Below are 22,411 nucleotides of genomic sequence, written 5' to 3'. Positions count from 1 at the left end.
ACATGACAGGGATGCCCACTGTCGCCATTATTGTTCGACATAGTACTAGAAGTCCTAGCAACAGCAATCAGACAACAAAAAAGAATAAAGGTATTCAAATTGGCAAAGAAGAAGTCAAACTCTCTTTTCGCAGATGACATGATACTTTATGTGGAAAACCCAAAAGACTCCACCCCCAAATTACTAGAACTCAGTTGCATTTCTATACACTAACAATGAGACTGAAGAAAGAGAAATTAGGGAATCGATTCCATTTACAACAGCACCAAAAACCATAAGGTATCTCAGAATAAACTAACCAGAGAGGTAAATGATCTATACTCTAGAAACCACAGAACACTGATGAATGACACTGAAGAAGACTCAAAAAGATGGAAAAACATTCCATGCTCATGGATCAGGAGAATAAACATAGTTAAATGTCTGTGCTACCCAGAGCAATCTACACTTTCAACACTATCCCAATCAAAATACCAATGACATTTTTCAAAGTGCTGGAACAAACAATCCTAAAATTTGTGTGGAACCAGAAAAGACCCCGAATTGCCAAGGAAATGTTGAAAAAGAAAAACAAAGCTGGGGGCATCACGTTGCCTGATTTCAAGCTATACTACAAAGCTGTGATCACCAAGACAGCATGGTACTGTCACAAAAACAGACACATAAACCAATGGAACAGAATAGAGACTCCAGAAATGGACCCTCAGCTTTATGGTAACTAATCTTTGACAAAGCAGGAAAAAATATCCAATGGAAAAAAGACAGTCTCTTCAATAAATCATGCTCAGAAAACTGGACAGCTATGTACAGAAGAATGAAGCTTGACCACTCTCTCACACCATACACAAAGGTAAACTCCAAATGGATGAAAGACCTAAATGTGAGACAGGAATCCATCAAAATCACAGAGGAGATCATAGGCTGTAACCTCTTTGACATCAGCCACAGCAACTTCTTTCACGACACATCTCCAAAGGTAAGGGAAACAAAAGAAAAAAATGAACTTTTGGGACTTCATCAAGATAAAAAAACCTCCTTCACAGCAAAGGAAACAGTAATCAAAACACAGAGGTAACCCGCAGAATGGGAGAAGATATGAACAGATGCATGAAAAATGTTCAACATCATTAGCCATCAGGGAAATTCAAATCAAAACCACATTGAGATAGCACTTTACACCAGTTGGAATGGCAAAAATTGACAAGGCAACAAACAACAAATGGAGAAAGGGGAATCCTCTTACACTGTTGGTGGGAATGCAAGTTGGTACAGCCACTTTGGAAAACAGTGTGGAGGTTCCTGAAAAATTAAAAATTGAGCTACCCTATGACCCAGCAATTGCACTACTGGGTATTTACCCCAAAGATACAGATGTAGTGAAGAGAAGGGCCATATGTACACCAATGTTCACAGCAGCATTGTCCACAAATTGTGGAAAGAGCCGAGATGCCCTTCAACAGACAAATGGATAAAGAAGATGTGGTCCATATATACAATGGAATATTACTCAGCCATCAGAAAGAATCAAATCAACATTTGCATCAACATGGATGGGACTGGAGGAGATTATGTAAGTGAAATAAGTCAAGCAGAGAAAGACAATTATCATATGGTTTCACTCTTTTGTGGAACATAAGGAATAGCGGGGAGATCATTAGGAGAAGGAAGGGAAAAATGAAGGGGGGATAAACAGAGGGGAAAATGAACCACGAGAGACTATGGACTCCAGGAAACAAACTGAGGGTTTTAGAAGGGAGGAGAGTATGTTTATATGCAAACAATGAATCATGGAACACTACATCAAAAACTAATGATGTCCTGTATGGTGACTAAACATCATAATAAAAAAAAAAGACTAAAAGGAAAAAATAAAGAATCATTCAGTTACTCCACAAATACTTATTGAGTACCTACAGGGTACATATTGCATGGTTGCATATTTCCCATGGAGAATTTGCAGAATCTCCTATGATGTCACAAGAGGAATCAAATTGTAACTGTCCTCTTACAAACTCATGAAAATGGCATAACTATTTACTGTATCATGTGCTACTTTTTTTGGCTACACACATTAGCATACCATACATTTCTGAATTCATAGTTGGTAGGAGTCAGGGGTAGGAGAAATGATTAATTCCACCTAAAACTTGTGTTACCTGTATTGAGCCCCATCTCTTCAGTAGATCAGGATATGTTTTCTTTGGCTGAAAGTGTCCTCATAATTCCACCTTCCCCACTACTGCCCTTCTCATCCTGCATTGCTCCAATGCCGAAGCTTCTGACTTAGTGTACCAGCATCACACAGTGCATAGGAAACGGGGATTTCATGATTTTATGACAAACTTACTTTTGTCCAGCTTCTCCTTGGCCTGCACAAGGTCCATATTTATAAGCATACACCAAGCGAGGGATAAAGTCAGATGTTATCGCTATGACAAATGCATTTGTAATAACCGAGAGAATTCCAATGCCTTCAAGGATTCCATACCAAATTCCTATTCAAAGAGAAGTGTTATATTAGTTCCAGACACAACAGCAGAGATAATAGTACAAAAACAACTGGGGTAACTCATTTCAATAGTCCTTTCATGGGTCCTTTCAAATCCCCAAATACACTTGTAACCAAGAGTAAGAACTTGTACTTGCAAACACTTTGGCACTGAAGGAGTTTCTGGAAAAGTGCCAATGCTCATGACTTAATGACTCAGTCAGGATCAGACTTAAGTCAGAGAGTTCTGGTCGGTGATAAGGCACCGATACGTTATCCGATAAGATGAGCACTCACACTGTCAAGCCACTACCAGGCTGGGAGCTCCTTAGGGTGCTGACATCTGGGTGGGCCCAGTCCCTTTTGCACTGACCTAAGGTAGGTGCTCACTGAATGTGGGTTTGTTTGATATGGAGGTTAAAGACCACTGTGAGCCAAGTACATCCGTATTCAATTCTCTTCCATACACACTGAGTGCCTGCTGGCTCTGTTCTAAGCATTTGATGCAGGAATGAATAAAAAATGGTCTCTGATCTCAGGCAGTGCTCAAGAGGCTGCACCTGATTCGACTCAGCCTCTTGTCAAAGACCAAAGGCCATCTCTGTCTTTAGAAAACTGGACCATGCTTTATGTGACTCAGGAAAACATTTGTTGGACATGTGCTTACAATGGAAGATTACTTTAAAAAGGAAATAAGTCATAATAAATCAAGAGTCCAAGTTCAAATAACCAAATTGAGAATCTATTTAAGCACAAATTCTCTAGCACTGGAAATTATAAATTTCAAAATAGGCAGCTTTACTACTTGTCTCATATTAGTTAAAGCTAACATAATTATTCTTTTCTAGAATAAGTTAAGTCATCTTACATGGAAACCACAAGTAAAAATCTAAAGTTGATGTCTGTTTGTATTTTATCCGCCAGATGGTTAATATCTTTAAAATATCTAAAAAAATTTCAAATCCAACTTACCTATGTCTTTGGCCCTTGAAGCTAAAGGTCGCCTCCACTGTGTGACAAATTTGTAAGCATCAAGTCGAATTTCAATTATGTTATTCAGTAAGGCCAGAAGTGGTGCTAGGGGAAAAGCTGCCACAAAGATAGTTGTGAATCCAAACTGAAGAACTAGAGAAGAAAAAAGGAAAAAGAACAAAGAGTATTGGTTTTCCATTACTATTTTCAAAAGGGTAATAATCTGAATGTGCCCTTGTCTTCGCCCATATTGTTTCCAATATAGACTCACAGGAAACATCTCTTCAAGAAAGATAGCAAGGACACTGGAAAAAGAGGTACTACCTGGGCCTGGAAGGAATGACATCCTAGGAGCAATGATCATATCTAGGATCCAGATCTTGTTTTCTAAATACCATTGTCTAATAAAAGGAACAGAGCTCCTTTAAAAAATGTTTGATTCCAGAGCCATGGCAGGGACAATACCATGGGAAGCTGGAATATCTCATGATGCCAGAAAGTTAGGAAGACCTTGAAATCAAATGGGGAGCATATTAGTAGGACACAGGACAAACATGAAGGAGCTACCAATGGCAAAAGCTGGAACGATACATACAACAAAATAAATGATAGTATTGGGTTAAATCCAAAGACAAAATATCTAAATTCATACTGATATAAATGCTGATATAAATAACTGAATAAATGGGGGAGAAGGGATAGCTCCTCCCTATGATTGAATTTTAATAAATTAGAAAATAAATGCATAAAAATGAATGTAAAAGGAATGATAAAGATAGAAAAATCACCATTGGTCAAAAACATCATGGTAATTGTTGCAGGCAAGAACCACCAAAGAATGCTAAAATTAATAGGGGAAATTATAGTAAAAAAAAAAAAAGACATTTGCATATTCTCAAAGTATCTCCCTACAAGATAGTAATTACAAAGGGAAAAACATTAGTATTTTTTATTATGTTAGTCACCATACAGTACACCCCTAGTTTTTGATGTAAAGTTCCATGATTCATTACTTGCGTATAACACCCAGTGCACCATGCAATACGTGCCCTCCTTACTACCCATCACCAGTCTATCCCATTCCCCCACCCCCTCCCCTCTGAAGCCCTCAGTTTGTTTCCCAGAGTCCATTATCTTTACAGTGGAAAAACCTGGTAGCCATCACCTTCACCAAGTAAATATTACTTGTAATAAGACATATTGACATTATATACCCCTGATATGATGTACTGAGGAGGGTACATCATTTCTGTGATCTTGCCAAAAAGCCATAACCTGAACCCAATCGTGAGAAAACATTAGATAAAGCCAAACTGAAGGACCTTCTACTGAACTGTAAACCAGCACTCTTCAAAAGTATCAAGATCATGAAAAACAAAGAACTGTCATAGATGGGAAGAAAACAAGACGACCCAATTTAAATGCAATGTTGGATCCTGGATGGGTCTTGGACAAGAAAAGGTAAAAAAAAAAAAAAAAGGTAATATTAACAAAAGGTCTGTGATTAGTTAATAGTATTAATTATTGTGTTAATATTATGTATTATATTAACAATATGTACTAATGTTTATTTTCTGGTTTCAATAAATATACAATGTATTAACATTAGGGGAAACAAGGTGAAGAGTATATGGGAGCTCTGTATTATTTTTGCAAATTTGGAAAATAAAATGTTAAAAACAAGCTTAAAAAAAAGGCAATCCCTGATGCAAAGCAACCAGAGAACATAACTGAAAATTAAAAAATAGAATTTATTGGGCATTGTGGACTGCAAAAAAAGTACTTGGCTAAGTGGAGGACTGTATAGTTTGTTTTTGCTTTTGTAGACTATTTTAGAAAGTAACAAAATAATGACTAACACTTATATACCATTTCTATGTAACAGCCACTGTTCTCATTACTTCACATATATTAGCTCATTTAGTTTTCACAATAACCCTATTGTATTGGCATTATTATTACCTTATTTTACAGATGAGGAGATGGAGGCACTAAGAAGTCAAGGAACTTGCTTGACGCACAACTAAGAAGCAATTCTTAGTGGGTAATGTGGCTCCAGAGTCCTGAAGAGTCAGTCCATTTACCTCATCTCTGTGGCACAGCCATCTTCAGGGTGTCACCTGTCTTTGGTCACATTCATACTCTGTGCCTATGCTGCTGGCTCTTCACCCACCAGGAGACACAGGCATCTCCCTTAGTTTTCCCTCTTGGTTTCCTCTTTCTGCTGGCTTTCTTCTTTCCTTGGGTCAGTCCATCTACTCTCATGACTTCGTTATTAGCTCTCTGATAAGGGTTCTCAATTCCCTCTCTCTCACCCTGAATCTTATCAGGGAACTTCCAGCTGCCTGCTGTTATGCTATAGAAGCAGCACTCTCCAAACCCTGATTCAATCTCAAACCTCAATCTGTCATCCTTACATGCTCCTCCTTTCATGTCTTCCTTACCCTCAGATTTGTCTTGCATACAAATCAGGTCTCATCTAGCTCACTTTTCATGACTGTTAATTAGCCTCCAAGCCTCCACTCTTCCTACTGGAGTTCAGACTCTCATGTTCTGACTTCTCTGCCTCAGACTTTCACCTCCCTCCCCCATCTCACTGCTGACAATATTGGTTAAAGCCCATAATCAATCATCGATCATCTCTCTACTCCAAATGTTTCAGAAGGTTCTCATTGCCTGTAGACTAAATCCCAAATTTTTCACTGTGCCATTCAAGGATCTTCCAAGCCTCATGTTCAAACATACCTCATGCCTAGACAGGCTTCCCGAACAATCCTCTACTTTGGCCACACTGGACTTCTGGTTTTATGGGGTTATGTCATATACCAGGGTTTTTTATCCATAGTCTGGTGAAATTCTAGTCTTCCTTCACGGTAAGCGTGATGTGGCCTCTGCTGGAACCTCTCGTAATTAACTACTGCTTCCTTAGTAGCTTCTGCAACTCTGCTTACATTGGAGAACTTATTCTGTCTTGATTTTATGGCTCTTTCCCTGTATGGTACTGACTCTTATGTTTGTCTTTGATCCATTTTGAGTTAATTTTTGTGAGTGATGTTAAGACAGGGGTCCAATTTAACTTTTCTGCACGTGCTTATCCAGTTTTTCCAACACCATTTGTTGAAGAGACTACCCTTTCTCCATTAAGTATTCTTGGTTCTCTTGTTGAATATTAGTTGGCCATACATGAAGGAGTTTAATTCTGGGTTTTCTATTCTATTCCATTGGTCCATGTGTTTAATTTTACTCCAGTAAGATACTGTTTTTGTTACTACAGATTTAGAATACAGTTTGAAATCAGGAAGTGTGATATCTCCACCTTTGTTCTTTTTCCTCAGGACTACACTGGCTATTTGAGTTCTTCTGTGGTTCCATACAAATTTTAGGTTTTTCTTTTTCTTTTACTTTGTTGTTGTTGTTTTTAAAGATTTTATTTATTTGAGAGAAAGAGCACAAGCAGGGGGAGGGAGAAGCAAACTCCCCACTGAGCAGGGAGCCTGATGTGGGGCTGGATCCCAGGGCCCGAGATCATCACCGATCTCGGGCCAAGTTAAGCAACTGCTTAACTGACTAAGCCACCTGGGCACCCTGTTTTGTTTTTGTTTTGTTTTCCATTTCTGTGAAGAATTGCGTTGAATCTACAGATGGATTCTTGTAGTATGGATATTTTAACAACATTAATTCTTCCAATCCATGAACAGAGGATGTCTTTCTATTTGAGTCTTTTCAGTTTCATTCAGCAAAGTTTTGTAGATCTTTCAGTGGCTAAATTTATTGGTTAAATTTATTCCTTGGTATTGATTTTGATGTTATTCTAAATGGAATAGCTTTCTATCTCTTTCAGAGGTTTCATTATTAGTGTAAGTATATCGGGCAACTTTACTGAAATTGTTGATTAGTGCCGACAGTTTTTTTGGTTGAGTCTTTGAGATTTCCTGTATATAAAATCATTTAATGGGCAAATATGACAATTTTAGTTCTTTTCTGATTTGGATGCCTTTTCTTTGTCTTGCCTAATTGTTCTAGATGGGAATTCCAGTACTATATTGAATAAGAGTAGGGAGAATGGGCATTCTTGTCTTCTTCTTGATCTTAGAGGAAAAGTTTCAATTTTTCTCCACTGAATATAATATTAGCTATGGGTTTATTATATATGGCCTTTATTATGTAGAGGTATGTTCCTTCTATACCCAATCTGTTGAGGGTTTTTATAATGAAAGGATGTTGTATTTTATCAAGTGCTTTCTCTGAATCTATTGAGATTATCATAGGATTTTAATCTCTCGTTCTACTAATGTATTACATTTGACTTGCCTATTTTCAATCAATCAGTCTGCATCCCAGGGATAAATCCCATTTGGTTATGGTGTTTGAGTTTAAGAAGACATTAAAATGATTAGTTCACCAATATTTTGTTGAGAGTTTTTGCATTTATATTCATCCAGGATATTTGCTCATAGTTTTCTTGTAGTATCCTTACCTGGCTTTGGTATCAAGGTAATTCTGGCCTTGCAGAATGAGTCTGAAAGTGTTTCCTCTTCTTCTGTTTTTTTGGAATAGTTTGAGAAGGATTTGTGTTAATTCTTCTTTAAATGCTTGTTAGAATTCACCAGTGAAACCATATGGTCCCAGGTTTACTGTGGGATATTTTTTATTACTGACTTAATCTCTTTACTTGTTTGTGGTCTGTTCAGATTTTCTATTCCTTCCTGATTCACTCTTGTAGGTTGTATGTTTTTAGAAATTTATCCATTTCTTCTAGGTTATCTAATTCGTTGGCATGTAGTTGTTCATTAGAGCCTCTTATAATCCTACGTATTTCTGTAGTATCCTTTTTCATTTCTAATTTTGAGTCTTCTCTTTTTTTTTGTAGTCTAAAGTTTTGTCAATTTCATTTTTTCAACAAATCAGCTCTGTTTTGTTGATCTTACTTATTGTTTTTCTGGTCTCTATTTCATTTATTTCTGCTCTCGTTTTTGTTATTTCCTTCCTTCTGGTAACTTTGAGCAGAGTTTGTTCTTTTTCTTAGTTCCTTGAAGCAGAAAGGATACTTGAGATCTTTTAAATTTCTTAATACACACATTTATTGCTATAAACTTTATTCTCAAAAACTGTCCTTATTACTTCTGTGGATGATGGCAAAGAGGATCCTAAGTTCACCTTGTCCCTGGATATACCTAGTTAACAAACACCCACATCAGTGTAAATAACTCAGAAAATGACTCAAAGACGGAAAGAAAGAACAGACTCTCCACAGCTAATCATAGAGGAGGGGCTGCATCAAAAATTGGAGGAAGGGTGAAGATACATTTGGTAACCAAACTGACCGGTAAGACTGTCCACTGGAGGAAGTTACATCACAGGCATAAAGAAGGGAGAAGAGCAAATCTCACATGAGACACCCCAGGGATGGGGGACCAGCTTTGGGAAGATGAATCCCCACAACATTTGGCTTTCTAAAAACTCATGAAGTTAAATGCCTCTGGTTTTCAGTGGGGCTTAACACCTGGAACTTGTAAAAGTTAGCAGCTCAACTCTGGGAGAGTTAGAGGGTGATAGGAAGCTGAGTCCCTGCCCAAACAACCCCACTGAGATATAGCATAGAATCAGTTTAAAAAACACCTGGGGTATATGGGAAGATTTATTTATTAATCTCAAAACATGTGCTGGAGGGGCAGGGATCTTTAGGAGACTTCTCCAAGAACAAAAGAACTAGCAGGTGCCATTTCTCTTCCTGTCCCCTAGCCTAGATATATGGACACCTGTGAAAATCAGCAAGAACACCCTCCACCAAGCTTGCTAAAAACTCACCCTGCCCCCATGCTCTCCTATGAATCCACCTCCATCCAATACACCCTTGGCAGAAGTCCATCTAAAACCGTGCCACAGAGGTGGCATTGTGCAAGCAGCCCTCACAGTGGCCAACAGCACTCCAGAGTGACTCATGCCCTGGGGAGAGGGGAAGATAAACCACACCTACCAGTCCAACTGCAACCCTGGCAGTGGGCTGGGGGCAGACATCTGGTGCGCATATCAGCAGTCTCATTATAGGGATCCCAGAAGGAGAAGAGAGAGTAAAGGGTGCAGAAAGTTTGAGAAATGATAACTGAAAACTCCCCAAATCTGGGGAAGGAAATAGAAATCCAGATGTAGGAGGTACAGAGAGCCCCCAACAAAATCAACCCAAGGAGGTCCACAAAAAGACACATATAATCAAATGGCAAAAAGCAGTGATAAAGGCAAAATTTTAAAAGCAGCAAGAGGAAAGAAAACCATTATATACAAAGGAAACCCCATAAGACTATCAGCTGATTTTTAAACAGAAACTTTACAGGCCTGAAGAGAGTGGCATGATATACTCAAAGTGCTGAAAGGAAGAACCTGTGACCAAGAATACTCTATGCAGCAAGGCTATCATTCAAAATAGAAGGAGAGAAAGAATTCCCTAGACAGGGTGCCTGGGTGGCTCAGTTGGTTAAGCATCTGCCTTTGGCTCAGGTCATGATCCCGGGGTCCTGGGATCAAGTCCTGCGTCAGCCTCCCTGCTCAGCAGGGAGTCTGCTTCTCCCTTTCCCTCTGCTGCTGCTGCTCTCTATTAAAATTAAAAGTTACAGGACTTCATCACCCCTAAACCAGTCTTATGAGAAATGTTAAGTAGGAAGCACAAAAGCACTAAAATTAAGTATATCTGTAAAAATCAAAGGATTCACAAAATAAAAGGATGTAAAGTATGGCACCATATACCTAAAACGTGGGGGGAGGGGGAAAAATTTAGTGCTTTTAGAATGGGTTCAAACTTAAGCAACCATCAACTTAATATAGACTGCTATGTGTATAAGATGCTATATATAAACCTACTGGTAACCACAAATCAAAGATCAGTAACAGATATACAAAAAAATAGAAATACAAATGTATCATTAAAGAAAGCCATCAACCTATGAGAGAAGAGAGCAAGAGAAGAAAGGAACAGAGAAGAACTACAAAACAACCATAAAACTGGTAACAAAATGGCAATGAGTACCAAAATATCAATAATTATTTTGAATGTACATGGACTAAACACCACAATCAAAAGACACAGGGTGACTGAATGAATAAAAAAGCGAGACCCATCCATATGCTGCCTACAAAAGACCCATTTCAGATGAAAAGACACATGCAGGTTGAAAGTGAAGGGAAAAATATTTATCATGCAAATGGAAGTGAAAAGAAAGCTGGTAGCAATATTTACATCAGACAAAATAGACTTTAAAACAAAGACTGTTACAAAAGACACTACCAATTTATAAAGAGAACAATAAGAAGATATAATAACTGTAAATATTTATGCACCCACATGGGAGCACCAAAATACATAAAACAGCTATTAACAAACATACAGGAAGTAATCAATAATACCATAATAGCAGAAAAATCTACCACCTCGTTTACATCAATGGGTAGACCTTCCAAACAGAAAATCAACAAGGAATCAGTGACTTTGAATGACACATTGGAACAGATGGATTAAACAGATATATTCAGAACATTCCATCCTAAAACAGCAGAATACACATTCTTTTCAAGTGTACATGGAACATTATTCAGAATTGATCACACGTTAGGCCACAAAACAAATCTCAACAAATTCAAAAGACTGAAATCATATTATGTCTCTTTTCTGACCACAATGCTATGAAACTAGAAATCAACCACAAGAAAAAATCGGAAAGAACACAGACGTATGGAAGTTAAATAACATGCTACTAAACAATAAATGAATCAACCAAGAAATCAAAGAGGAAATAAAAAAATACATGGAGACAAATGAAAATGAAAACACAATGGTCCTAAATCTTCAGGATGTAGCAAAAGCTGTTCTAAGAGGGAAGATTCTAGCAATACAGACTTACCTCTTGAAGCAAGAAAAATCTCAAATAAACAACCTAGCCTTATAGAAGCTAGAAAAAGAACAAACAAAACCCAAACCAGTTGAAGGAAAAAAGTAATAAAGATTAGAGTAGAAATAAATGAAATAGAAAATTTTAAAAAATATTAGAATACATCAATGAAGCCAGGAGGTGGTTCTTTGAAAAGATCAACATAATGATAAGCTTTTAGCCAGACTCATCAAAAAAAAAAAAAAAGACTCAAAAAATGAAAAAGGAGAAATAACAACCAATACCACAGAGATAACAAAGGATTATATGAGAATATTATGAAAAATTATATGCCAACAAATGGGACAACCTAGAAGAAATGAACAATTTCCTAGAAATAATCTCGTAAACTGAATCAGGAAGAAACAGAAAATTTTGAACAGAGTGATTACCCGCAGTGAAATTGCATCAGTAACCAAAAAACTCTCAACAAACGTTAAGTCCAGGACCAGAGAGCTTCACAGATGAATTCCACTAAACATATAAGGAAGTGTTAAACTACTCCAAAAAACAGAAGAAGAAAAACTTCCAAATTCATTCTATGAGGCCAGCATTACCCTGATACCAAAACCAGATAAACACACTACAAAAACAGAGAACTACAAGCCAGTATCTCTGATGAACATAGTGCAAAAATCCTCAACAAAATATTAGCAAATCAAATCCAATAATACATAAAAAAATCATTCACCATGATCAAGTGGGATTCCTGGGATATAAGGGTGGTTCAATATTCATAAATCAATCAACATGATTTGTAATGTCAATAAGATAAACAATAAGAACTAGACGATCATTTCAATAGATGCAGAAAAAGCATTCAACAAATAAAACATCCATTCATGATTAAAAAAAAAAAGAACCCTCTACCAAGTAGGTTTAGAGGGAATGTATCACAATATAATAAGGCCATCTATGAAAACCAACAGCTAACATCATACTCAATGGTGAAAACAGAGAGCTTTTCCCCTAAGGTCAGAAACAAGACAAGGATGTCCACTCTTACCACTTTTATTCAACAGAGTACTGGAAGTCCTGGCCACAGAACAGGCAAGAAAAAGAAAAGGTATCCAAATTGCTAGGGAAGAAGTAAAACGTTCATTATTCATAGATGACATGGTACCATATATAGGAGACTCTAAAGACTTCACCAAAAAAAAAAAAAACCTAAAAAGGAAAAATGAATTCAGTAAAGTTGTGGGATGTAGTATCAATATACAAAAATCTGTTGCATTTCTATACACTAATAATGAAGTAGAAGAAAGAGAAATTAGGGAAACAATTCCATTTATAATTGCACCAAAAATAATTAAATACCTAGGAATAAACAACCAAGGAGGTGAAAAACCTATACCGTGAAAACTATAAAACACTGATCAAAGAAACTGAAAATGACACAAATATATTCCATGTTCATAGATTGGGAGAATTAACATTGTTAAAATGTCCATACTCCCCAAGGCAATCTACAGATTAAATGAAATCCCTATCAAAATACCAACAACGTTTTTCACAGAACTAAAATAATCCAAAAATTTGTATGGAACTACCAAAGACCTTGAACAGCTAAAGCAATCTTGAAACAGAAGAACAAAACTGAAGGCATCACAATCCCAGATATCAAGATATACTACTAAGATATAATAATCAAAACAGTATGGTGTTGGCACAAAAATAGACACATAGATCTATGGAACAGCATAGAGAGCCCAGAAATAAGCCCACAATTATATGGCAAAATCATCTATGACAAAGGAGGCAAGAATATGCAATGGGAAAAAAATCCCTTCAACAAATGTTGCTGGGAAAACTGGACAGCTACATACAAAAGAATAAAACTGGACCACTTTCTCACTCCATACACAAAAACAAACTGAAAGTGGATTACAGACCTAAATGTGAGACCTGAAACCATAAAAATTCTAGAAGAGAGCACAGGCAGCAATTTCTCTGACATTGGCCATAGCAACATTTTTCTAGATATGTCTTCTAAGGCAAGGGAAACAAAAGCAAAAATAAACTATTGAGACTATATCAAAATAAAAAGCTTTTACACAGGGGCGCCCGGGTGGCTCAGTCGTGAAGCGTCTGCCTTCAGCTCAGGGCATGATCCTGGCGTTCTGGGATAGAGCCCCGCATTGGGCTCCTCCGTTGGGAGTCTGCTTCTTCCTCTCCCACTCCCCCTGCCTATGTTCCCTCTTTTGTTGGCTGTCTCTCTGTCAAATAAATAAATCTTTAAAAAAAAAAAAAAAGCTTTTACACAGCAAAGGAAACATTAAGAAAATAAAAGGACAACCTAGTGAATGGGGAAAGATACTTGCAAATGATATATCTGCTAAAGGGTTAATATCCAAAATACATAAAGAATTTATATAACTCAACACCAAAAAAAAAAGAAAAAATTATAATGCAATGAAAAATTGAGAAGACATGAACAAACATTTCTCCAAAAAGGACATATAGATGGCTATAGACATCATGGCTAACAGACACATGAAAGGGTGTTCAACATTACTCATCATCAGGGAAATGCAAATCAAATCCACAATGAGATATTACCTCACACCCATCAGAATGACTAAAATACAAAACAAAGGAAACAAGTGTTATGGAGAATGTGGGGAAAAAAGTCACTCCTGTACATTATTGGTGGAAATGTAAACCGGTGCAGCCACTGTGGAAAATGGTACGGAGGTTCCTCAAAAATTTGAAAATATAATTACCATATGGTTCAGTAATTCCTCTACTGGGTATTTTCCTAAAAAATACGAAAACACTAATTTAAAAAAATGCACCCCTATGTTTATTGCAGCATTATTTACAATAGCTAAGATACGGAAGCAATCCAAGAGTCCACTGACAGATGCATGAATGGCTAAAGAAGAGGTGCTATTTATATACAATGGAATATTACTCAGCTATAAAAAAAATGAAATCTTGCCATTTGCAACAACATGGATGGATCCAGGAGGTATAATGCTAAGTGAAATAAATTGGTCAGAGAAAAACAAATACAAGATCATTTCACTCATATGTGGAATTTAAGAAACAAAACAAAACAAAATGACAGACCAAAAACCCTGACTCTTAAATACAGAGAACAAACTACTGGTTACCATAAGGAAGATGGGTGGGAGGATGGGTAAACTAGATGAAGGGAATTAAGAGTACACTCATCATGGATGAGCACTGAGTAATGTAAAGAATTGTTGAGTCACTATATTGTACACCTGAAACTAATATAACACTGTACAATAATTATACTGTTATTTTTAAACTATCTTTGTCCTATAAATTTTGGTATGTTGTATTTCCATTTTCATTTGTTTGGAGATACTTTATTTTCCTTTTGATTTCTTTGATCCATTGGTTGTTCAGAAGTATGTTATTTAGTTTCCACATATTTGTAGGTTTAAAACTTTCCTCTTGCAAATTTTGAATTTCATACCATTGTGGTTGGAATAGTTGGTATGATTTCAATCTTCTTAAATTTGCTGATTTGTTTTGTGTCCTACCATATGATCGTGGAGAATATTCCATGTACATAGGAGAAGAATATGTATCCTGCTGCTGTTGGATAGAATGTTCTACATATGGAAAAGATTAATAAATTTCTTGCCACACTGTTAAAGAGAAAAGCACAAACTATGGAATTATAGATGAAAAAGAGAACATTACAGACCTTACACACATAAGTTAATAGAAGGGTATTATAAACAATTTTATTCCACTAAATTTCAACATTTAGATGAAATGGATAAATTTCTTGAAAAACACAATTAAAAAACAGCTATCAAAAGGAATACTAGAAGAAATAGAAAATCTAAATAGTCCTATGTCTATTAAATAAATTAAATCCACAGTTAGAAATATTCCCACAAAGAAAATTCCAGATCTAGCCAACTTGACTGAGTTCTTCCAAATATATAAGAAATAATAATCTTATACAAACAGTTTAAGAGAATAGAAACAGAAGGAGAAAATTATCCAAATCAGAGGTCATCATAGCAATGACACCAAACCCTGAAAGAAATACTACAAAAAAGAAAGACTATAGTAGGATATGTTTCATGAACTTATATATAAACGTTAGCAAGTTTGGCAATTAAAGAAAAAAAGTATCATGACCAAGTGAGTACTTTTTCCAAGTTTGGTGTAACAACTTTAACAACAACAAAAAAATCAGTCAATAAAATTCACCACATTGATAAGAAACTCATATCATTTTAGCAGATTTAGATGATTCAATAGAATTTAAGTAGAATTCATGATGATGACTCTCAGCAACCTAGGGCTATACGGAAACTTCTTTAACCTGACAAAAGATATACACAAGGTTGGGGGGAAAGGAGCAGGCAGAACACAGAGGATTTTTAGGACAATGAAAATACTCTGTGTCATATTATAAGGCCAGATCTATGTCATTATACATTTGCCCAAACCCATAGAATGTAAAACACCAAGAGTAAAGTAAATACGTACTTTGGGTGATTATGTGTTAATGTAGGTTCATCCTTGATTTAAAAAAAAAAAAAGTGCCTTTCTGGTGAATGATGTTGATAATGGGAGGCTATGCACATGTGGGGATAGGAGGCATATGTGAAATCTCTGAGACTTCTCAATTTTGTGGTAAACCTAAAACTCCCCTAAAAAAATAAAGTCTTATAAAAATCAGCGGGAAAAGAAAATCCCAATAGAAAAGTGAGCTAAGTGTAGAAATCAGAAATCTGATCCTAAAAGTTACAGGGAACAAATTTGGAAGAAGAATAAAGTTGAAACTTTTGTTCACTTTAATACACCACTATAAGAGAGAGTAAGAAGTCAAGCCACCAACCAGGAAAGGATATTTGACTTGCTGCATAGCTATCTGACAAAGGACTCATATCCAAAATAGGTAAATAATTTCTAAAATCACTAAAAAAACGAAACAAAACATGGGTTTAAATGCAAATTCACAAAAAAGCATAACCTTATGGCCATAAGCATATGAAAAGGTGCTCAGCATTACTAGTTGCCATGAAATTTCAAATTAAAACCATGAGATACTACTACATACCAACCAGAGGGGCTAAAATTCGCAAAGACTAACAAGTTTTAGTGAGTATGTGGAATAACTGAAACTCTAAGATTGCTGGTCGGAGTGTAAATTGGTACAACCCAGTTTTGAAAACAGAAAGTGTCCGAAGATCAACAAATGCCTATCTTATGGCCTAGCAACTCCACCGCTACATAAATTCCCTTCGGATATATGTACATATGTTAATCAAATCACATGTAAAAAATGTTCACAATACTATCTGTAAGAGCCCAAACCTGGAAATAACCCACATGTCTATCACCTGTAGAATGGAGAGATAAATAATGGTACATTGCTGTTTTCAGGAGGCTAAAAGATCTGTAGACTCACAAAATAGTTGTGTTGGCACACTGACATCTGCATTTCCACAAGTAAATTCGCCTTTTCTTGACTCAAGCTTGACAAAGGCTTTGATTCCTATTAAAAAGCATTTATCTAGCACATTTATCTTTAGCAGTGCTCACGAAGTTTCATACTCACGAGGTACATTTTATGATATGGGAGAGGGCTGAAGGATTGGTGGTGGTGGGTTTGTGCAGTGTGGGGGGAAGAAGAGAAAGTTGGGGAGTATCTGGGAGTAGAAATGCAAAAAAATCACATGTGCCCTAAAGATGGAGGTGAGTATCAAAGAGAAACCCCACCTGCTTCATAATTTTGCTTCGGGTATACATTCTAGGAATACTACACGGCAATGAAAAGAAAGCTTACTATGTGTAGCGACATAGATGAATCTTATACACATGATCTTGAAAGAAGCCAGTTATTAAACAGTATGTATTGTAAAATTTCATTCACATGGAGATTTTAAAAAAAGGGCAAAATTAATCTATGGTGTTAGAAATCAGGAGAGTGGTTAGTGAGGGTATTATGACTGGGAGAGAAAAGAGAGACTTCTTTGAAAGTGATAATATTCTATTTCTTGATTGACCATACAGGATGGCAAACATTTTCTTTAAGGAGCCAGACAGTAAACTCTTCAGGCTTGCTAGGTCAGTCTCTGTCAAAACTACTCAACCCTATTATTGTGCAAAACCAACTATAGATAATATGTAAATAACTGGATATTGCTGTGAACCAATACAACTTTATTTACAAAAACAGGCAATGGACTCAGTTTGACCTGAGAGCTATAGTTTGCCAAATTCTCACCTACACAGATTGGTAAATATGTAAAAATTTATTGATCTGTATACTTATTTATATACTTTCTGCACTATCATACTTCAATGAATACATTAAAAATATAGATAACAAAGCACGGAAGTCATTAAGAAAATAAAATGAGAAGAACAGAAGGAAGCAGTTAGGATTCACTAGTCTGCTTGTGATGCTTCTGAGATTTGTGTCTTGTTGCAGATACTGCAGTATTTGGAGCACTACTAATTCTAGCCCCATAAAAACTTCTTTTCAAGCACTCAATATACCAACATTATTGTTCATTTCCTTCTTTATGGGAGAAAAGTCCATTAAGAGACCTCAAAATGGTTAGTTCTCTTAATGAATTCCCTTTATTAAGTTTTATTATTAATGCCCACATTGATTTCTTCTCTAAGTTATATTATCCCTTCTATAATTGAAACTTCAAAAACATCAGTAGATACTTAAGACATAAGCAATCTAAGAACATTAAGCATCTATTCTACTATTCCTTTAATTTTCAGATTTTCCCAGAAAGAACTGTTTCTTTCAGAAGTAATGCATCTTGCCCATCCCTACCCCCACTTTTACCCCAATGTTATAGAGCTTAAACATAATTGAAAAAAAAAAAAACCCATACACACCATCTATCTGCTAAGCAATTCTGTTAGCTTTTCTTTAAGAACAGGAAAATAATAATGATGCTACAAATAACATGTCCCAAGTGTATCCTATGAGCCCAGTCATTGTTCTAATTGCTCATTAACTCATTTAATCCACATAAGGACCTTATGAAATGGTTGATCTCATTATTATCCCCACTTTAGAGGTGAAAAAATTGAGACAGAGATTAATTGTCCAAGCTTCATAGTTAATAAGTGACAGGGCTGGGATTTGAACCCAGGTAATCTGGTTCCATAGCCCATGCTCTTGAATACATGCTTGGGTAGATATACAACATACAAGATAAATAGCTTGGGTTTGATTAATGGAGAAATCTAATTCCTTACATGTAAGTGCAAGCATAGCTTCAGCATTCCCAGCTTCCTGCCATCCTCGCCAAGAGAAATGGCTGCTCCGCCATCCCCTCTACTGATGCATCCTGCAGCTTCTAGGACTCCTTATTGCACTTACTCTTTATATCTCTGGCTCTACCCCGCTAGCCCGTGTACTCTTTGAGAGCTGAGACTATGCGCTATTCCTTCTTGTAGCTCTAGTGTCAAGCATAGCGTCTGCCTGGAATAACATGGCTCAATACATGTCTGCTAGAAGAATGAATCAATCATGCTATGAATAATTCTCTTTTCTTTGGTTCACCGTTTTCCAACTTATTTTTGTTCCCTGGTGATTAATTACAAGGGACAGGACAATGTCATGAAGAGTTTGAAGGCCTAGGCTTTTGACACCATCTCTATGGATTGAGCTTCTTAAAACAAGAAACTCCCTCCTCTGCATTCAGCTGGAGAACCCCACACACTGCTGGCCTCAATGATAGAGGGTGCATGTCTAGCTGAATATAGCTTGAGATCTAGAATTGGCATTTAGAATTAATAGGATAAAATAGGATATTGGCATACTCATTTCTAAGTATTCATCGAAGAGTCCATAGGCATTCATGGGCTGAAGGTTGTAGTCCTTTTCCCACTGTGGGAAACTTATTTTTCTTTCAGGTCCACGTTCTTGTCGTACTTTTCTTCTGGTCCACCAATTCTGAATTAACCTGCACAACAAGACCAATTCCTTTAAAAAAATATGTGACTGTTCAGAAGACTTAAGTAATAAGACAGACTTCAAATACAGAACCACCTAAAAATGTTTAGGATAGGCTGCCAAGAAAATAAAGCCTTGGATTAGGAAGACAATATCAACGGCTATACTTCATGCATTTGCCCTTACAAGTGAACAGAATGACTTTTTAACTATTCATGCAATTGTCTCATGTTCGGTGTCACCTCAGAGGGTTGGATAGAGGACTAAGAACATCTATACACTGACCCTCTAGCACCAAGGCAACACCCAGACCTTGGAGTAGAGGAAGGTCTGGCCTAGCTGACTTAACTTAGGACCCATGGGCAGTCTTACCATGCGGGTGCTGACCTGCATATTCTAACTGAGGGCCTGGAAGATCTGCAGACCCACTAAATGCTTCCTCTCTTAGCACACGGAAGCCTTCACGTCCTCAACTGGACTTGCCTGCTTTCAGCTCGAGCTCGACAGGGGCTCTGATTCCCAATAAAATGCATCTCACACTGGTGAGGTTAGCACATTAATCCTTAGTAATGTTCAGGAGTGCATCTTATGATAAGGAACAGGGTTGAGGAAATGGGTGCAAGGGCCAGATCTCTGCGCTACAGGGGACAAGGAAAAATTGAGGGGTATCCAAGAGTAGACATGCCAAAAAAACCCAAAAACAAATTGCGAAATAAAGGAAATAATGGGACAGGTATCGAAGGTAAACAACCTACTTCACAATTTTGCTCTCTGTCCATACTACTAGAAGATAAAATATAGTTTCCTTGATGTCTCTGACATTTTGATAAATTATGGCTTATACTTTAAAGTAGCATATAATGCTGATTTTTAAATTTTATGCATTTAAAAAAAAGTTTGATAGAAAATATCAAGCACTTGGAATAAGTTTTCTAAAAACCAAAGAATAGAAAATTACTGGCATAGGTTCTGACTGAGAGCTAAGAGGTGACCTTTCCGAAGTGATCCAAAATCTAGCTAATCATTCTGGCTAAGTGGTCCTCCCGGAAACCTGGAGTTCTCCACGGAGACACCAAACGGACACGGAAACCAGTAGGTGTGGAATTAAAGCAGAAATAGAAGTTGCTGATTTATGTTCCTTTAAAACTTAACTGACCAGAGCTGAGCAAACACAGCAGAATTCAAGGTTATCCTTACAAAAGTGATGCAAGTTTTTGCCTATTGTCATCAACATAAACTATCGACACCAGGGGATATTTTTACTTGTCAAGGTATGTTGACCTAGAAATTCTCCAGTTTCTCTTCTGCATCCCTAAACTTTTCTCTTTTCCCTAAGTTCTTTTTCTGTACATTTTCAATTTAAGGTAGTTTTAAAAAATTACCATTCCTGATTTATCACGGGGGTGGGGTAGTAGAGCTCTAGTTAATGGGTCGTAACTAGTGTGAGCCTTGCCGCGCATTATCTGAAGGAGCTGCTATAAGGAAGTGTTCAATATTTAGGGCCCCACAGAGACTTTTTAAAGCATATTCACTATCACTCACACTTCTGGTACCGAATCTTCCTAAAGAGCCGGTGCTTGAATAACTGAGCATGCGCGCTTCAGCTCCACGTATACGCACTGCCTTAACGGCGGAGTCTGCATCGCTTATCTTACTTGCCACACCTAGAAACGCCAATAATGAGCAATGCTGCGTCTCAACTCTAGATGTCTAAGGTACTTACGGGTAGCCGAGTTCCATGAAATTATTCCAGGTCTGCTTTAGCACCATTATAATGCCCATTTGCATACAGAGATCAATAAGGCATCCACTAGGGTGGCACTGCGAGGTAAGCAAACACAGAAATTCCAGAATCAGTGCAGAGGAAGCCCGAGGCTATTTAATATAAGACTATAGGAAATAAGGAATGATGGAAGAATACAGACCTCCTCTAGTCTCCATCTGTTTATCAGCCTCAAGTAGGCACCTGGGTGTCCTGTAAATCTTCGACACACAGAAAAACAAACCGTTATCCTGTAGGTCTAAGCCGTTCGTGACTAGTATGTTCAGATTAGCACATCCTCCAGTGAAAACTACTGGTACAACCAGGGCTGAGAGAATTAGGAAACTCTCCAGAGCTGTCAAACTGCAGCTTCTGGAATTCTCCAGGGTATATTTCCCTTCTGGACTGTCTGGCTGCTGACCACAGAGGCCGGCTCTTGTCGCTGGCTGTGACTTTGAACGTTTTCTGCTAACTATCGAGCGCTCTGGCCTGTGTAACAAACAGCATGTTGGTTTGAAACACATTCTGATCTTTTTGAGTAGAAGTTTAATTTAAAGAAAAATAACCAGCTTTACTGTTTGACTAGAATTCCACACTGAAGTCGCTCGATACCAAGAAGAAGCTACTGCATCCATCCCACTAAAACCCAACACTCGCCCGTCTCTGGTTCTTATCTCCTCCGAAACTACTTCCCAGCACAAAAGAATTCATAGGACGGGACTACTTAACACAGGACCTTTTGCAAATCCTCGTAACTGCGGGATTCAGAAGTTGCCCGCTCTCCTCTGGCATCCTATGTCAGCCCCTTTCCTGTCTGGATGTCCTTCCCTCTTCTGTGAAGGCAGGCAGCCAGGACACACTGCAGACCACCTTCCCCATTAGGTCTCCTGCTCATATAGGTGTGTGATCTGGGGGCCTGACTCAGGTGCGGATGGAGCGCACAAGTTTTAAATCCATCCTTCACTTGTGCAAATGCTTTTCCCCTATGTACCTTAGCAAGAAAAGGTGCACAGGTAACTTCTGACTGGAGCGGCCATTCCCCAGGATGGGAAAAGGAAGGGAACGGAGGAGGCTCATCTCTTTTTACCCTTTATGTAAATCACTGTGAAGGAGGTGCTTCCCTCTCACCCTGGTCAGGGACTGCCGAGTGCTCTGTCCCTGGCCTGCAGAAGCGTGGAGATCAGGCCCTTACCTTCCAAGGAAGAACGCGATGTAAAATGTGGAGCTGTTCAGATTGACAAACTGAAAAAGAAACATTTTCAGGGTGAAGCTGTTCTCCCACTCAGACTCTGTGCGAGGCTGCTCTGTGGACAAAAGGGGAGCAGAGTTTGAGAGGTTGCCTTTGA

At 37.6% G+C, this 22,411-nt stretch overlaps 1 protein-coding gene across 1 annotated transcript in view; it reads right to left on the bottom strand.

Moving 5' to 3' along the window:
• Positions 1-22,411, bottom strand: part of ANO4 (anoctamin 4) — a 310,379-nt gene that overhangs the window by 18,089 nt on the left and 269,879 nt on the right. The window contains exons 19-24 of the mRNA XM_040637073.1: positions 22,258-22,369; positions 21,229-21,286; positions 21,027-21,124; positions 19,171-19,313; positions 3,461-3,613; positions 2,348-2,495 (exon numbers count right to left, since the gene is read on the bottom strand). Coding sequence (XP_040493007.1) covers positions 2,348-2,495; positions 3,461-3,613; positions 19,171-19,313; positions 21,027-21,124; positions 21,229-21,286; positions 22,258-22,369 — 712 coding nt within the window. The remainder of the gene's footprint in view (positions 1-2,347; positions 2,496-3,460; positions 3,614-19,170; positions 19,314-21,026; positions 21,125-21,228; positions 21,287-22,257; positions 22,370-22,411) is intronic.

Source organism: Ursus maritimus, unplaced genomic scaffold, assembly GCF_017311325.1.
Source record: "Ursus maritimus isolate PB19 unplaced genomic scaffold, ASM1731132v1 scaffold_21, whole genome shotgun sequence".
NCBI lineage: Eukaryota > Metazoa > Chordata > Mammalia > Carnivora > Ursidae > Ursus > Ursus maritimus.
The sequence above is the reverse complement of the archived record's forward strand: the minus strand, read 5'-3'. Positions and strand labels throughout refer to the sequence as shown.